The sequence below is a fragment of the Tachyglossus aculeatus genome, chromosome 4 (assembly GCF_015852505.1).
Source record: "Tachyglossus aculeatus isolate mTacAcu1 chromosome 4, mTacAcu1.pri, whole genome shotgun sequence".
Taxonomy (NCBI): domain Eukaryota; kingdom Metazoa; phylum Chordata; class Mammalia; order Monotremata; family Tachyglossidae; genus Tachyglossus; species Tachyglossus aculeatus.
Genome location: NC_052069.1, coordinates 131,325,179 through 131,343,057, shown reverse-complemented (window position 1 = coordinate 131,343,057; position 17,879 = coordinate 131,325,179). Strand labels below are relative to the sequence as shown.

Sequence of the window (17,879 nt, the reverse complement as noted above, 5' to 3'; positions counted from 1 at the left end):
TCTTGGATAATGATCCCCTTGTTTCGGTTATTAGCAGAATTTCAAACCTATATCTATTTGTCAGGCTTCGAGGGAGTCATCCAGCGCTTAGTACAGTGCTCGGCACACAGTAAGCGCTCAATAAATACGATTGAATGAATGAATGAATGAAATCCAGGGAAGAGAATTGACACGTAGTGTTTCTCACCCCCTTTTTGAATCTGTTAGTGACGACGAGGAGAAATGGACTTCCCTAAAATGGTTCCCTCTTGGATAATGATCGCGTTGTTTCGGTTATTAGCAGAATTTCAAGCCTCTGTCTATTTGTCAGGCTTCAAGGCAGTCATCCAGCGCTTAGTACAGTCCTCGGCACACAGTAAGCGCTCAATAAATACATTTGAATGAATGAATGAAATGCAGGGAAGAGACTTGACACGTAGTGTTTCTTCCCCACTCTTTGAATCTGTTAGCGACGAGTAGAAATGGACTTCTCTAAAATCAATCAATCAATCGTATTTATTGAGCGCTTACTGTGTGCAGAGCACTGTACTAAGCGCTTGGGAAGTAGAAGTTGGCAACGTATAAAGACAGTCCCTACCCAACAGTGGGCTCACATGGTTCTCTCTTGGATAATGATCACGTTGTTTCGGTTATTAGCAGAATTTCAAACCTATATCTATTTGTCAGGCTTCGAGGGAGTCATCCAGCGCTTAGTACAGTGCTCGGCACACAGTAAGCGCTCAATAAATACGATTGAATGAATGAATGAATGAAATCCAGGGAAGAGAATTGACACGTAGTGTTTCTCACCCCCTTTTTGAATCTGTTAGTGACGACGAGGAGAAATGGACTTCCCTAAAATGGTTCCCTCTTGGATAATGATCGCGTTGTTTCGGTTATTAGCAGAATTTCAAACCTATATCTATTTGTCAGGCTTCGAGGGAGTCATCCAGCGCTTAGTACAGTGCTCAGCACACAGTAAGCGCTCAATAAATACGATTGAATGAATGAATGAAATCCAGGGAAGAGAATTGACACGTAGTGTTTCTTCCCCCCTCTTTGAATCTGTTAGCGACGACGAGGAGAAATGGACTTCTCTAAAATGGTTCCCTCTTGAATAATGATTGTGTTGCTTTGGTTATTAGCAGAATTTCAAACCTCTGTCAATTTGTCAGGCCTGAAGAAAGTCATCCAGGGAAGAGAATTGACACGTAGTGTTTCTCACCCCCTCTTTGAATCTGTTATAATAATGGTATTTGTTAAGCGCTTGCTAGCGACGAGGAGAAATGGACTTCCCTAAAATGGTTCCCTTTGGGTAATGATCGCGTTGCTTCGGTTATTAGCAGATTTTCAAACCTCTGTCTATTTGTCAGGCTTCAAGAGAGTCATCCAGCGCTTCCTACAGTGCTGGGCACACAGTAAGCGCTCAATAAATACGACTGAATGAATGAAATCCAGGGAAGAGAACTGACGCGTAGTTTTTCTTCCCCACTCTTTGAATCTGTTAGCGACGAGGAGAAATGGACTTCTCTAAAATGGTTCTCTCTTGGATAATGATCGCGTTGCTTAGGGTATTAGCAGAATTTCAAACCTCTGTCTATTTGTCAGGCTTCAAGAGAGTCATCCAGCGCTTAGTACAGTGCTCTGCACACAGTAAGCGCTCAATAAATACGATTGAATGAATGAATGAAGTCCAGGGAAGAGAATTGACGCGTAGTATTTCTTACCCACTCTTTGAATCTGTTAGCGACGAGTAGAAATGGACTTCTCTAAAATCAATCAATCAATCAATCGTATTTATTGAGCGCTTGCTGTGTGCAGAGCACTGTACTAAGCGCTTGAGAAGTACAAGTTGGCAACATATAAAGACAGTCCCTACCCAAAAGTGGGCTCACATGTTTCTGTCTTGGATAATGATCGCGTTGTTTCGGTTATTAGCAGAATTTCCAACCTCTGTCTATTTGTCAGGCTTCAAGAGAGTCATCCAGCGCTTAGTACAGTGCTCTGCACACAGTAAGCGCTCAATAAATACGATTGAATGAATGAATGAGTGAAATCCAGGGAAGAGAATTGACACGCAGTGTTTCTCACCCCCTTTTTGAATCTGTTAGCGACGACGAGGAGAATTGGACTTCCCTAAAATGGTTCCCTCTTGGATAATGATCGCCTTGTTTCGGTTATTAGCAGAATTTCAAACCTCTGTCTATTTGTCAGGCTTCAAGAGAGTCATCCAGCGCTTAGTACAGTGCTCTGCACACAGTAAGCGCTCAATAAATATGTTTGAATGAATGAAATCCAGGGAAGAGAGTTGACACGTAGTGTTTCTTCCCCACTCTTTGAATCTGCTAGCGACGAGGAGAAATGGACTTCCCTAAAATGGTTCCCTCTTGGATAATGATCGCGTTGTTTAGGTTATTAGCAGAATTTCAAACCTCTGTCTATTTGTCAGGCTTCAAGAGAGTCATCAAGTGCTTAGTACAGTGCTCGGCACACAGTGAGCGCTCAATAAATACGATTGAACGAATGAATGAATGAAATCCAGGGAAGAGAATTGACATGTTGTGTTTCTTCCCCCCTCTTTGAATCTGTTAGCGACGACGAGGAGAAATGGACTTCCCTAAAATGGTTCCCTCTTGGATAATGATCGCCTTGTTTCAGTTATTAGCAGAATTTCAAACCTCTGTCTATTTGTCAGGCTTCAAGAGAGTCATCCAGCGCTTAGTACAGTGCTCTGCACACAGTAAGTGCTCAATAAATACGATTGAATGAATGAATGAATGAAATCCAGGGAAGAGAATTGACACGTAGTGTTTCTTCCCCACTCTTTGAATCTGTTAGCGACGAGTAGAAATGGACTTCCCTAAAATGGTTCCCTCTTGGATAATGCTCGCGTTGTTTCGGTTATTAGCAGAATTTCCAACCTCTGTCTATTTGTCAGGCTTCAAGAGAGTCATCCAGCGCTTAGTACAGTGCTCTGCACACAGTAAGCGCTCAATAAATACGATTGAATGAATGAATGAGTGAAATCCAGGGAAGAGAATTGACACGTAGTGTTTCTTCCCCCCTCTTTGAATCTGTTAGCGACGACAAGGAGAAATGGACTTCTCTAAAATGGTTCCCTCTTGGTTAATGGTCGCGTTGTTTAGGTTATTAGCAGAATTTCAAACCTCTGTCTATTTGTCAGGCTTCAAGAGAGTCATCCAGCGCTTAGTACAGTGCTCTACACACAGTGAGCGCTCAATAAACATGATTGAATGAATGAATGAATGAATGAAAATGGGGATGAAGACTGTAAGCCCCCTCCACTGTGGGGCAACCTGATCACCTTGTAACCTCCCCAGTGCTTAGAACAGTGCTTTGCACATAGTAAGCGCTTAATAAATGCTATTATTATTATTATTATTATTACGGGTTCAAATCCTGGCTCCGCCAATTGTCAGCTGGGTGACTTTGGGCAAGTCACTTCACTTCTCTGGGCCTCAGTTCCCTCATCTGGAAAATGGGGATGAAGACTGTAAGCCGCCGCCACCCCCCCCCCCGCCGCCGTGGGACAACCTGATCAACTTGTTAATCTCCCCAGCGCTTAGAACAGTGCTTTGCACATAGTAAGCGCTTAATAAATGCTCTCATTATTTTTATTATTATTATTATTATTGTTATTATGGGTTTGAATCCCGGCACCGCCAACTGTCAGCTGGGTGACTTTGGGCAAGTCACTTCACTTTTCTGGGCCTCAGTTCCCTCATCTGGAAAATGGGGATGAAGACTATGAGCCCCCTCACCATGGGACAACCTAATCAACTTGCTAACCTCCCCAGCGCTTAGAACAGTGCTTTGCACATAACAAGCGCTTAATAAATGCCATTATTATTGTTATTATGGGTTCAAATCCTGGCTCCGCCAACTGTCAGCTGTGTGACTTTGGGCACTTCTCTGTGCCTCAGTTCCCTCATCTGGAAAATGGGGATGAAGACCGCGAGCCCCCCGTGGGACCACCGGCTCACCTTGTCACCTCCCCAGCGCTTAGAAAGGTGCTGTGCACATAGTAAGCGCTTAATAAATGCCATCTTTATTATTATTATTATTCTCTGGGCCTCATTTCCCTCATCTGCAAAATGGGGATGAAGACCGCGAACCCCCTGTGGGACCACCTGATCACCTTGTCACCTCCCCAGCGCTTAGAACGGTGCTCTGCACATAGTAAGCGCTCAATAAATGCCATCATTATTATTATTCTTATTATTATTCTCTGGGCCTCAGTTCCCTCATCTGTAAAATGGGGACGAAGGCCGCGAGCCCCCCGTGGGACCACCTCGTCACCTCCCCGGCGCTTAGAACGGCGCTCTGCGCCTCTATATATGTCTATATGTTTGTACGTATTTATTACCCTCTTTATTTTACTCGTCCATATTTATTCTATTTCTTTTATTTTGTTAATGTGTTTTGTTCTCTGTCCAGACTGTGAGCCCGCAGGCGGGTAGGGACCGTCTCTACAGTTGCCGACTCGTCCTTCCCGAGCGCTCAGTACAGCGCTCCGCACCCAGTAAGCCCTCAATCGATACCATTGAATGAATGAATGAATAGTAAGCGCTTAATAAATGCCATCATTATTATTATTATTACAGTAAGCGCCCAATCAGTGCAATTGAATGAATGAATAGTAATAAATGCCGTCATTATTATTGTTATTATAAACGGGGATGAAGACCGCGAGCGCCCCCCTGTGGGACCACCGGATCACCCCGTCACCTCCCCGGCGCTTAGAACGGTGCTGTGCACATAGTAAGCGCCTCCTGAATGCCATGGTCGTTATTATTACTATTAAATCGCGCGGTTCTTGTCGTTATTAATAACGGCACCGCTTTAGATGCTTACCGGATCCACGCGACTTATTTTGATTTTTATTTTTTAGGGTGAAAATGACGGCGCAGGTAACCCTGGAGGACGCCCTGTCCAACGTGGATCTCCTGGAAGAATTGCCGCTGCCCGACCAGCAGCCCTGCATTGAACCCCCGCCGTCTTCGCTGCTCTATCAGGTGGGTGGCGTCTTTCGGGGGCCCCCCGGGACCCTCCCCCGGCTCGGGTCGGTCGCGTCCGGGTCGTCTCCCCTCCTTTCGGCCGTCGGAAAATTCACCGTTTTCCCTTGCGTTGTTTGGCCGCCTTTCAGCCCAACTTCAACACCAACTTCGAGGACCGCAACGCCTTTGTCACCGGCATCGCCAGGTACATCGAGCAGGCGACCGTGCACTCCGGCATGGTGAGTGGGGTTCTTCTCGGCGGGCCGGACGGCTCCTTCGGACACTGGGGTCTGGAGAATAATAATAATAATAATAATAATAATAATAATAATAATAATAATAATTATATAATTATTATATATAATATAATATAATATAATATAATATATAATATATATAATATCATATAATATATTATATATAATATATAATAATAATTATTATTATTATATATTATTATTATATTATCTTATATATTATTATGCATATCATTATAGATTATATATTACACATCACTCTTACACATAATAATGATAATAATTGTAGTTATTATCATATAATAATACAATGATAATTATCATATATTATTCTTATATATAATAACAATAATAATGATCATTATGATAATCATCATTATTATTGTTGTAATTATAATTATAGATATCATTATTGTATTATTTTATATATTATGCCTATCATTATATATATTATATATATTATTATATATCATTCTTATACATAATAATAATTATTATCATAGTTATCATTATATAATAATAATGTAATAACTATCATATATTATTCTTATATATAATAATGATAATTATTATTATCATTGTTATAATTATAATTATATATATTATTATATTATTTTATATATCATTATGCATATTATTATATATATTACATATTATTATATATCATTCTTATGCATAATAATAATTATTATAGTTATTATTATATAATAATATGGTAATAATTATCATATATTATTCCTATATATAATAAAAATTATTACTATTATTATAATTATTATATAATAATATAATAATATTATATTCTGTTATAATAATATAATGTATATGATATTATGTTATATAATATTATAATGGGGAGGTGGCACGGTGATCAGGTGGTCCCACGGGGGGTTCACAGTCTTCATCCCCTTATAACTATGTGCAGAGCACCATTCTAAGCGTAATGATATAATAATAATATAATAATATATAATAATATAAGAACAATAATATATAATTAATAATAATATAATAATTATATTGTTATATAATAATATAATAACATTATATATTATAATAGTATAATATATATCATATTGTATTATATATTATTATAATGGGGAGGTGACAAGGTGATCAGGTGGTCCCACGGGGGGGTCACAGTCTTCATCCCCATTTTACAGATGAGGGAAATGAGGCCCAGAGAATAATAATAATAAAGATGGCATTTATTAAGTGCTTACTATGTACAAAGCTCTGTTCTAATTATTAATATTATTATTATGATTATTATTATTATCGTTATTATTATTATAATGGGGAGGTGACAAGGTGATCAGGTGGTCCCACGGGGGGTTCACAGTCTTCATCCCCATTTTACAGATGAGGGAACTGAGGCCCAGAGAATAATAATAATAATAATAATAATAATAATTAAAAAAAAGATGGTGTTTATTAAGTGCTTACTATGTCCAAAGCACTGTTCTAATTATTAATATTAATTATGATTATTGTCATTATTATTATTGTAATGGGGAGGTGACAAGGTGATCAGGTGGTCCCATGGGGGGTTCACAGTCTTCATCCCCATTTTACAGATGAGGGAACTGAGGCCCAGAGAATAATAATAATACTAATGATAATAATAATAAAGATGGCATTTATTAAGTGCTTACTATGTCCAAAGCACTGTTCTAATCATTAATATTAATTATTAATATGATTATTATTATTATCATTATTATTATTATAATGGGGAGGTGACAAGGTGATCAGGTGGTCCCACGGGGGGTTCACAGCCTTCATCCCCATTTTACAGATGAGGGAAATGAGGCCCAGAGAATAATAATAATAATAATAATAATAATAATAATAATAATAATGATAATAATAAAAAAGATGGCATTTATTAAGTGCTTACTATGTCCAAAGCACTGTTCTAATTATTAATATTAATTATTGTTATGGTTATGATTATTATCATTATTATTATTGTAATGGGGAGGTGACAAGGTGATCAGGTGGTCCCACGGGGGGTTCACAGCCTTCATCCCCATTTTACAGATGAGGGAAATGAGGCCCAGAGAATAATAATAATAATAATAATAAAGATGGCATTTATTAAGTGCTTACTATGTACAAAGCACTGTTCTAATTATTAGTATTAATTATTATTATGATTATTATTATAGCAATGACATCGATTAAGCACTGACTACGTGCCAAGCACCGCCCGAAGCGCCGGGGAGGTTCCGAGGCGATCGGGTGGTCCCACGGCGGGGGGCTCCCGGTCTTCATCCCCATTTTCCGGCTGGGGGAACTGAGGCCCAGGGAAGTGAAGCGACTCGCCCCGAGTCACCCAGCACCGGCGCCGGAATTTGAACCCATGACCCCTGGCTCGCAAGGCCGGGCGCTCCCCACTGAGCCGCGCCGCTTCTCCGTAATCCTTGTAGGACTCGTAATCCTTGAGAAGCAGCGCGGCTCGGTGGAAAAGAGTCCGGGCTTTGGAGTCAGAGGTCACGGGTTCGAATCCCACCCCCGCCACATGTCTGCTGGGTGACCTCGGGCAAGTCACTTCACTTCTCCGAGCCTCAGTTCCCTCATCTGGAAAATGGGGATGAAGACAGTGAGCCCCACGTGGGACAACTTGATCACCTTGTATCCCCCCCCAGCGCTTAGAACGGAGCTTTGCACATTGTAAGCGCTTAATAAATGCCATTATTATTATTATTATTATTATTATTATTATTATTGTATTTAATAAGCGCTTACCATATGTGATGTACTTTATTAGTCCAGCGCTTAGAACGGAGCTTTGCACATAGTAAGCGCTTAATAAATGCCATTATTATCATCATTATCATTTATATTTATATTTAATAATAATTATATAATTATTAAATGGAGCTTTGCACATAGTAAGCGCTTAATAAATGCCATTATTATCATTATTATTATTATTGTTATTATTGTATTTAATAAGCGCTTACCGTGTGTGATGTACTTCACTAGTCCAGCGCTTAGAACGGAGCTTTGCACATAGTAAGCGCTTAATAAATGCCATTATTATTATTATTATTATTATTATTGTATTTAATAAGCGCTTACCATGTGTGCTGTACTTTACTAGTCCAGCGCTTAGAACGGAGCTTTGCACATAGTAAGCGCTTAATAAATGCCATTATTATTATTGTATTTAATAAGCACTTAGCATGTGTGATGTACTTTACTAGTCCAGCACTTAGAACGGAGCTTTGCTGTTAATAATTAATAATTATTAATCAATAATGATTATATAATTATCAAATCAATAATTTAATTTAATAATAATGTGATAATTTAATATATCATCTAATAATAATTTAATTAATTAAATAATTAATAATAATGCCGTTATTATTGTATTTAATAAGCGCTTACCATGTGTGATGTACTTTACTAGCCCAGCGCTTAGAACGGAGCTTTGCACATAGTAAGCGCTTAATAAATGCCATTATTATTATTATTATTATTGTATTTAATAAGCGCTTACCATGTGTGATGTACTTTACTAGTCCAGCGCTTAGAACGGAGCTTTGCACATAGTAAGCGCTTAATAAATGCCATTATTATTATTATTATTATTATTGTATTTAATAAGCGCTTACCATGTGTGCTGTACTTTACTAGTCCAGCGCTTAGAACGGAGCTTTGCACATAGCAAGCGCTTAATAAATGCCATTATTATTATTATTATTGTATTTAATAAGCGCTTACCATGTGTGATGTACTTTACTACTCCAGCGCTTAGAACGGAGCTTTGCACATAGTAAGCACTTAATAAATATTGTTATCATTATCATTATTATTATTATTATTATTTTTAATAAGCGCTTACCATGTGTGATGTACTTTACTAGTCCAGTGCTTAGAACGGAGCTTTGCACATAGTAAGCGCTTAATAAATGCCATTATTATTATTATTATTATATTATTATTATTGTATTTAATAAGTGCTTACCATGTGTGATGTACTTTACTAGTCCAGCGCTTAGAACGGAGCTTTGCCGTTAATAATTAATAATTATTAATTAAAAATAATTATATAATTATTAAATCACTAATTTAATTTAATAATAATGTGATAATCTGATAACAATTTAATTAATTAAATAATTAATAATAATGCCGTTAGTATTGTATTTAATAAGCCCTTACCATGTGTGATGTACTTTACTAGTCCAGCGCTTAGAACGGAGCTTTGCACATAGTAAGCGCTTAATAAATGCCATTATTATTATTGTCATTATTGTATTTAATAAGCGCTTACCGTGTGTGATGTACTTTACTAGTCCAGCGCTTAGAACGGAGCTTTGCACATAGTAAGCGCTTAATAAATGCCATTATTATTATTATTATTATGATTGTATTTAATAAGCGCTTACCATGTGTGATGTACTTTACTAGTCCAGCGCTTAGAACAGAGCTTTGCACATAGTAAGCGCTTAATAAATGCCATTATTATTATTATTATTATTGTATTTAATAAGCGCTTACCATGTGTGATGTACTTTACTAGTCCACCACTTAGAACGGAGCTTCGCACATAGTAAGCGCTTAATAAATGCCATTATTATTATTATTATTATTGTATTTAATAAGCGCTTACTGTGTGTGATGTACTTTACTAGTCCAGCGCTTAGAACGGAGCTTTGCACATAGTAAGCGCTTAATAAATGCCATTATTATTATTATTATTACTATTATTATTGTATTTAATAAGCGCTTACCATGTGTGATGTACTTTACTAGTCCAGCGCTTAGAACGGAGCTTTGCACATAGTAAGCGCTTAATAAATGCCATTATTATTATTATTATTATTGTATTTAATAAGCGCTTACTGTGTGTGATGTACTTTACTAGTCCAGCGCTTAGAACGGAGCTTTGCACATAGTAAGCGCTTAATAAATGCCATTATTATTATTATTGTTATTATTGTATTTAGTAAGCGCTTACCATGTGTGATGTACTTTACTAGTCCAGCGCTTAGAACGGAGCTTTGCCGTTCATAATTAATAATTATTAATTAAAAATAATCATATAATTATTAAATCAATAATTTAATTTAATAATAATGTGATAATTTAATAATAATTTGATTAATTAAATAATTAATAATAATGCCATTATTATTGTATTTAATAAGCGCTTACCATGTGTGATGCACTTTACTAGTCCAGCGCTTAGAACGGAGCTTCGCACATAGTAAGCGCTTAATAAATGCCATTATCATTATTATTATTATTATTGTATTTAATAAGCGCTTACCATGTGTGATGTACTTTACTAGTCCAGTGCTTAGAACGGAGCTTTGCACATAGTAAGCGCTTAATAAATGTCATTATTATTATTATTATTATTATTATTGTTATTATTGTTTTTAATAAGCGCTTACCATGTGTGATGTACTTTACTAGTCCAGCGCTTAGAACGGAGCTTTGCACATAGTAAGCGCTTAAAAATGCCATTATTATTATCATTATCATTTATATTTAATTATAATAATTATTAATATTGATTGATATTTAATTATCATTAATAATTAATAATAATAATAATAATAATAATGGGATGCAGACAGAATTCCGGCCCCACCCAGGCCTCCCGGTCCTAAAAATAAGGGGTTTGGCGAGTGAGGAGAGATGACGTCTGTGCCTCTAGTTTTATTTCTATTTCTTCTGCCGACTTGACACCCGTCCCCGTGTTTCGTCTCGTCATCAATCGTATTTACTGAGCGCTTACTATGTGCAGAGCACTGTACTAAGCGCTAAGCGTTGTCAGCCTCCCCCTCCTAGACCGTGAGCCCGTCGTCGGGCAGGGACCGTCTCTAGACGTGGCCGATTTGTACTTCCCAAGCGCTCAGCCCGGCGCTCCGCACCCAGTAAGCGCTCAATAAATCCGATTGAATGAATGAATGACACGGGAATATAAAAATCAAGGGCAGCGAGAAGCGGGAAAGGAGAAACGGGATCTCCAAGCTCCTCCTGGGCCAGTCCAATATGGAGAAATCACCCTGCAGGTTGCCAATTTGTAATTCCCAAGCGCTTAGTCCGGCGCTCCGCACCCAGTAAGCGCTCAATAAATCCGATTGAATGAACGAACGACACGGGAATATAAAAATCAAGGGCAGCGGGAAGCGGGAAAGGAGAAACGGGATCTCCAAACTCCTCCTGGGCCGGTCCAATATAAAGAAGTCACCCGACGGTCACAGCGACCATCCCTACAGGTTGCCGATTTGTACTTCCCAAGCGCTTAGTCCGGTGCTCCGCACCCAGTAAGCGCTCAATAAATCCGACTGAATGAACGAACGACACGGGAATATAAAAATCAAGGGCAGCGGGAAGCGGGAAAGGAGAAACGGGATCTCCAAGCTCCTCCTGGGCCGGTCCAATATAAAGAAGTCACCTGACGGTCACAGCGACCATCCCTACAGGTTGCCGATTTGTAATTCCCAAGCGCTTAGTCCAGCGCTCCGCACCCAGTAAGCGCTCAATAAATCCGATTGAATAAATGAACGACACGGGAATATAAAAATCAAGGGCAGCGAGAAGCGGGAAAGGAGAAACGGGATCTCCAAGCTCCTCCTGGGCCGGTCCAATATAAAGAAGTCACCCGACGGGCACAGCGACCATCCCTACAGGTTGCCGATTTGTACTTCCCAAGCGCTTAGTCCGGCGCTCCGCACCCAGTAAGTGCTCAATAAATCCGACTGAATGAACGAACGACACGGGAATATAAAAATCAAGGGCAGCGGGAAGCGGGAAAGGAGAAACGGGATCTCCAAGCTCCTCCTGGGCCGGTCCAATATAGAGAAATCATCCTGCAGGTTGCCAATTTGTACTTCCCAAGCGCTTAGTCCAGTGCTCCGCACCCAGTAAGCGCTCAATAAATCCGACTGAATGAACGAACGACACGGGAATATAAAAATCAAGGGCAGCGAGAAGCGGGAAAGGAGAAACGGGATCTCCAAGCTCCTCCTGGGCCGGTCCAATATGGAGAAGTCACCCGACGGTCACAGCGACCATCTCTACAGGTTGCCTATTTGTACTTCCCAAGCGCTTAGTCCGGCGCTCCGCACCCAGTAAGCGCTCAATAAATCCGATTGAATGAACGAACGACATGGGAATATAAAAATCAAGGGCAGCGGGAAGCGGGAAAGGAGGAACGGGATCTCCAAGCTCTTCCTGGGCCGGTCCACTATAGAGAAATCACCCTGCAGGCTGCCAATTTGTACTTCCCAAGCGCTTAGTCCAGTGCTCCGCACCCAGTAAGCGCTCAATAAATCCGACTGAATGAACGAACGACACGGGAATATAAAAATCAAGGGCAGCGAGAAGCGGGAAAGGAGAAACGGGATCTCCAAGCTCCTCCTGGGCCGGTCCAATATAGAGAAATCACCCGACGGTCACAGCGACCATCTCTACAGGTTGCCAGTTTGTACTTCCCAAGCGCTTAGTCCGCACCCAGTAAGCGCTCAATAAATCCGATTGAATGAACGAATGACACGGGAATATAAAAATCAAGGGCAGCGGGAAGCGGGAAAGGAGAAACGGGATCTCCAAGCTCCTCCTGGGCCGGTCCAATATAGAGAAATCACCCTGCAGTTTGCCAATTTGTACTTCCCAAGCGCTTAGTCCGGCGCTCCGCACCCAGTAAGCGCTCAATAAATCCGATTGAATGAATGAATGACACGGGAACATAAAAATCAAGGGCAGCGGGAAGCGGGAAAGGAGAAACGGGATCTCCTAGCTCCTCCTGGGCCGGTCCAATATGGAGAAGTCACCCGACGGTCACAGCGACCATCCCTACAGGTTGCCGATTTGTACTTCCCAAGCGCTTAGTCTGCACCCAGTAAGCGCTCAATAAATCCGATTGAATGAACGAACGACACGGGAATATAAAAATCAAGGGCAGCGGGAAGCGGGAAAGGAGAAACGGGATCTCCAAGCTCCTCCTGGGCCGGTCCAATATAGAGAAGTTGCCCGACGGTCACAGCGACCATCTCTACAGGTTGCCGATTTGTACTTCCCAAGCGCTTAGTCCAGCGCTCCGCACCCAGTAAGCGCTCAATAAATCCGATTGAATGAATGAATGACACGGGAATATAAAAATCAAGGGCAGCGGGAAGCGGGAAAGGAGAAATGGGATCTCCAAGCTCCTCCTGGGCCGGTCCAAAATAGAGAAATCACCCTGCAGGTTGCCAATTTGTACTTCCCAAGCGCTTAGTCCGGCGCTCCGCACCCAGTAAGCGCTCAATAAGTCCGATTGAATGAATGAACGACACGGGAATATAAAAATCAAGGGCAGCGGGAAGCGGGAAAGGAGAAACGGGATCTCCAAGCTCCTCCTGGGCCGGTCCAATATAGAGAAATCATCCTGCAGGTTGCCAATTTGTACTTCCCAAGCGCTTAGTCCGGCGCTCCGCACCCAGTAAGCGCTCAATAAATCCGATTGAATGAACGAATGACACGGGAATATAAAAATCAAGGGCAGCGAGAAGCAGGAAAGGAGAAACGGGATCTCCAAGCTCCTCCTGGGCCGGTCCAATATAGAGAAGTCGCAGCGGCCTCCATCAGTCGTCAGCGTTTTATTTGCGGAGAGGGCGGGCTACCATTTTGTTTTGGAATCTTTTCCGAGCCGGAGCAGCCGTCCTGGTGGCTTAGGGATGGGGGAAACCTTCCTACTTAATAAGAAAAATAATAATAATGGCATCTATTACGCGCTCGCTACGTGCCAAGCACCGTTCGAAGCCCCGGGAAGGTTACGAGGCGATCAGGTGGCCCGGCGGGGGGCTCCCAGTCTTCATCCCCATATTCCCGATGAGTCCCGGAGAAGTGAGGTGACTTGCCCGATGTCTCCCGTCGTCAGCTGGGATTTGAACCCGGGACCTCCGACCCTTTCCGCCGAGCCGCGGGCGTTCGGTCCCCGGAAAATGGGTGGAAGGAGCTTCTCTTGTGGTGTGAATCCTTCCTGGGCCGGGAAGACGGGCGGCGGAGCGAGAATCCCAATGGCGAGAGTTGTGGATGTGGGAGTTTACCCGATCCGGGAGTAGGTTAATAAAATGGACTTATAGTTCCTCATTTTGGGTGGTAAATCAAGGCTGTACGTGCCCGGAATCGGGATCAGACTGGGAAAGGGAAAAGGAAACTACGTTAGTACAGTGCTAAGCGCTCAATAAATATGATTGAATGAGTGAATGAATGATGTCTTTGAAGAAATTGGCTAATTCATTCGATCGTTCAGACGTACTTAGTGAGCGCTCCTGAACGTGAGCGGGAGTTTTACCCGATCCGGGAGTGGGCTAATAAAATGGATTTATAGTTCCTCATTTTGGGTGGTAAGTCAAGGCTGTAAATGCCCGGAATCGGGATCAGACTGGGAAAGGGAATAGGAAACTACATTAGTACAGTGCTAAGTGCTCAATAAATACGATTGAATGAATGAATGAATGATGTCTTTGAAGAAATTGTGCAATTCATTCAATCGTTCAGTCGTATTTAGTGAGCGCTCCTGAACGTGAGTGGGAGTTTTACCCAATCCGGGAGTAGGTTAATAAAATGGATGTATAGTTCCTCATTTTGGGTGGTAAATCAAGGCTGTAAATGCCCAGAATGGGGATCAGACTGGGAAAGGGAAAAGGAAAGTACATTATTACAGTGCTAAGCGCTTAGTACAGTGCTCTGCACACAGTAAGCACTCAGTAAATATGATTGAATGAGTGAATGAATGATGTCTTTGAAGAAATTGTGTAATTCATTCAGTCATTCAGTCGTATTTAGTGAGCGCTCCTGAACATGAGTGGGCATTTACCTGATCCGGGAGTAGGCTAATAAAATGGATTTATAGTTCCTCATTTTGGGTGGTAAATCAAGGCTGTAAATGCCCGGAATCGGGATCAGACTGGGAAAGGGAATAGGAAACTACATTAGTACAGTGCTAAGTGCTCAATAAATACGATTGAATGAGTGAATGAATGATGTCTTTGAAGAAATTGTGCAATTCATTCAATCGTTCAGTCGTATTTAGTGAGCGCTCCTGAGCGTGAGTGGGAGTTTACCCGATCCGGGAGTGGGCTAATAAAATGGATTTATAGTTGCTCATTTTGGGTGGTAAGTCAAGGCTGTAAATGCCCAGAATCGGGATCAGACTGGGAAAGGGAATAGGAAACTACATTAGTACAGTGCTAAGCGCTCGATAAATACGATTGAATGATTGAATGAATGATGTCTTTGAAGAAATTGACTAATTCATTCGATCGTTCAGACGTATTTAGTGAGCGCTCCTGAACGTGAGTGGGAGTTTACCCGATCCGGGAGTGGGCTAATAAAATGGATTTATAGTTCCTCATTTTGGGTGGTAAATCAAGGCTGTAAATGCCCGGAATCGGGATCAGACTGGGAAAGGGAATAGGAAACTACATTAGTACAGTGCTAAGCGCTCAATAAATACGATTGAATGAGTGAATGAATGATGTCTTTGAAGAAACTGTGTAATTCATTCAGTCGTTCGGTCGTATTTAGTGAGCGCTCCTGAACATGAGTGAGCATTTACCCAATCCAGGAGTAGGCTAATAAAATGGATGTATAGTTCCTCATTTTGGGTGGTAAATCAAGGCTGTAAATGCCCGGAATGGGGATCAGATTGGGAAAGGGAAAAGGAATCTACATTAGTACAGTGCTAAGCGCTTAGTACAGTGCTCTGCACACAGTAAGCACTCAGTAAATATGATTGAATGAGTGAATGAATGATGTCTTTGAAGAAACTGTGTAATTCATTCAATCGTTCGGTTGTATTTAGTGAGCGCTCCTGAACATGAGTGAGCGTTTACCCGATCCGGGAGTAGGCTAATAAAATGGATTTATAGTTCCTCATTTTGGGCGGTAAATCAAGGCTGTAAATGCCCGGAATCGGGATCAGACTGGGAAAGGGAAAAGGAAACTACATTAGTACAGTGCTAAGCGCTCAATAAATACGATTGAATGAATGATGTCTTTGAAGAAACTGTGTAATTCATTCAATCGTTCGGTCGTATTTAGTGAGCGCTCCTGAACGTGAGTGGGAGTTTTACCCGATCCGGGAGTGGGCTAATAAAATGGATTTATAGTTGCTCATTTTGGGTGGTAAGTCAAGGCTGTAAATGCCCGGAATCGGGATCAGACTGGGAAAGGGAAAAGGAAACTACATTAGTGCAGTGCTAAGTGCTCAATAAATACGATTGAATGAATGAATGAATGATGCCTTTGAAGAAATGGACTAATTCATTCGATCGTTCAGACGTATTTAGTGAGCGCTCCTGAACATGAGTGGGCATTTACCCCATCCGGGAGTAGGCTAATAAAATGAACTTATAGTTCCTCATTTTTGGTGGTAAATCAAGGCTGTAAATGCCCGGAATAGGGATCAGACTGGGAAAGGGAATAGGAAACTACATTAGTACAGTGCTAAGCGCTCAATAAATACGATTGAATGAGTGAATGAATGATGTCTTTGAAGAAATTGTGCAATTCATTCAATCGTTCAGTCGTATTTAGTGAGCGCTCCTGAACGTGAGTGGGAGTTTTACCCAATCCAGGAGTAGGCTAATAAAATGGATTTATAGTTCCTCATTTTGGGTGGTAAATCAAGACTGTAAATGCCCGGAATCGGGATCAGACTGGGAAAGGGAATAGGAAACTACATTAGTACAGTGCTAAGCGCTCAATAAATACGATTGAATGAATGAATGAATGATGTCTTTGAAGAAATGGACTAATTCATTCGATCGTTCAGACGTATTTAGTGAGCACTCCTGCACGTGAGTGGGAGTTTTACCCGATCCGGGAGTGGGCTAATAAAATAGATTTATAGTTCCTCGTTTTGGGTGGTAAGTCACGGCTGTACATGCCCGGAATCGGGATCAGACTGGGAAAGGGAATAGGAAACTACATTAGTACAGTGCTAAGCGCTCAATAAATACGATTGAATGAATGAATGAATGATGTCTTTGAAGAAATGGACTAATTCATTCGATCGTTCAGACGTATTTAGTGAGCGCTCCTGAACATGAGTGGGAGTTTTACCCAATCCGGGAGTATTCTAATAAAATGGATGTATAGTTCCTCATTTTGGGTGGTAAATCAAGGCTGTAAATGCCCAGAATGGGGATCAGACTGGGAAAGGGAAAAGGAAACTACATTAGTACAGTGCTAAGCGCTTAGTACAGTGCTCTGCACACAGTAAGCACTCAGTAAATATGATTGAGTGAATGAATGATGTCTTTGAAGAAATGGTGTAATTCATTCAGTCATTCAGTCGTATTTAGTGAGCGTTCACTGTGTGCAGAGCACTGTACTGAGCGCTTGGGAAGTACAAGTTACTAATTCATTCAGTCTTATTTATTGAGCACCCACTGTGTGCAGAGCACTGTACTGAGTGCTTGGGAAGTAGAAGTTACTAATTCACTCAATCATATTTATTGAGCGCTCACTGTGTGCAGAGCACTGTACTGAGCGCTTGGGAAGCACAAGTTACTAATTCATTCAGTCGTATTTAGTGAGCGCTCACTGTGTGCAGAGCACTGTACTGAGCGCTTGGGCAGTACAAGTTACTAATTCATTCAGTCGTATT

General features: G+C 41.0%; 1 protein-coding gene across 1 annotated transcript in view; it reads left to right on the top strand.

Annotated features, from left to right (window-relative positions):
• The first annotated feature begins 4,895 nt into the window (after positions 1-4,895).
• LOC119927160 (cytoplasmic FMR1-interacting protein 1-like) overlaps positions 4,896-17,879 on the top strand; it is a 97,666-nt gene continuing 84,682 nt past the window's right edge. Inside the window, exons 1-2 of the mRNA XM_038745697.1 lie at positions 4,896-5,015; positions 5,147-5,236. Of these exons, the coding sequence (XP_038601625.1) occupies positions 4,899-5,015; positions 5,147-5,236 (207 nt within the window). The 5' untranslated portion in view covers positions 4,896-4,898. The remainder of the gene's footprint in view (positions 5,016-5,146; positions 5,237-17,879) is intronic.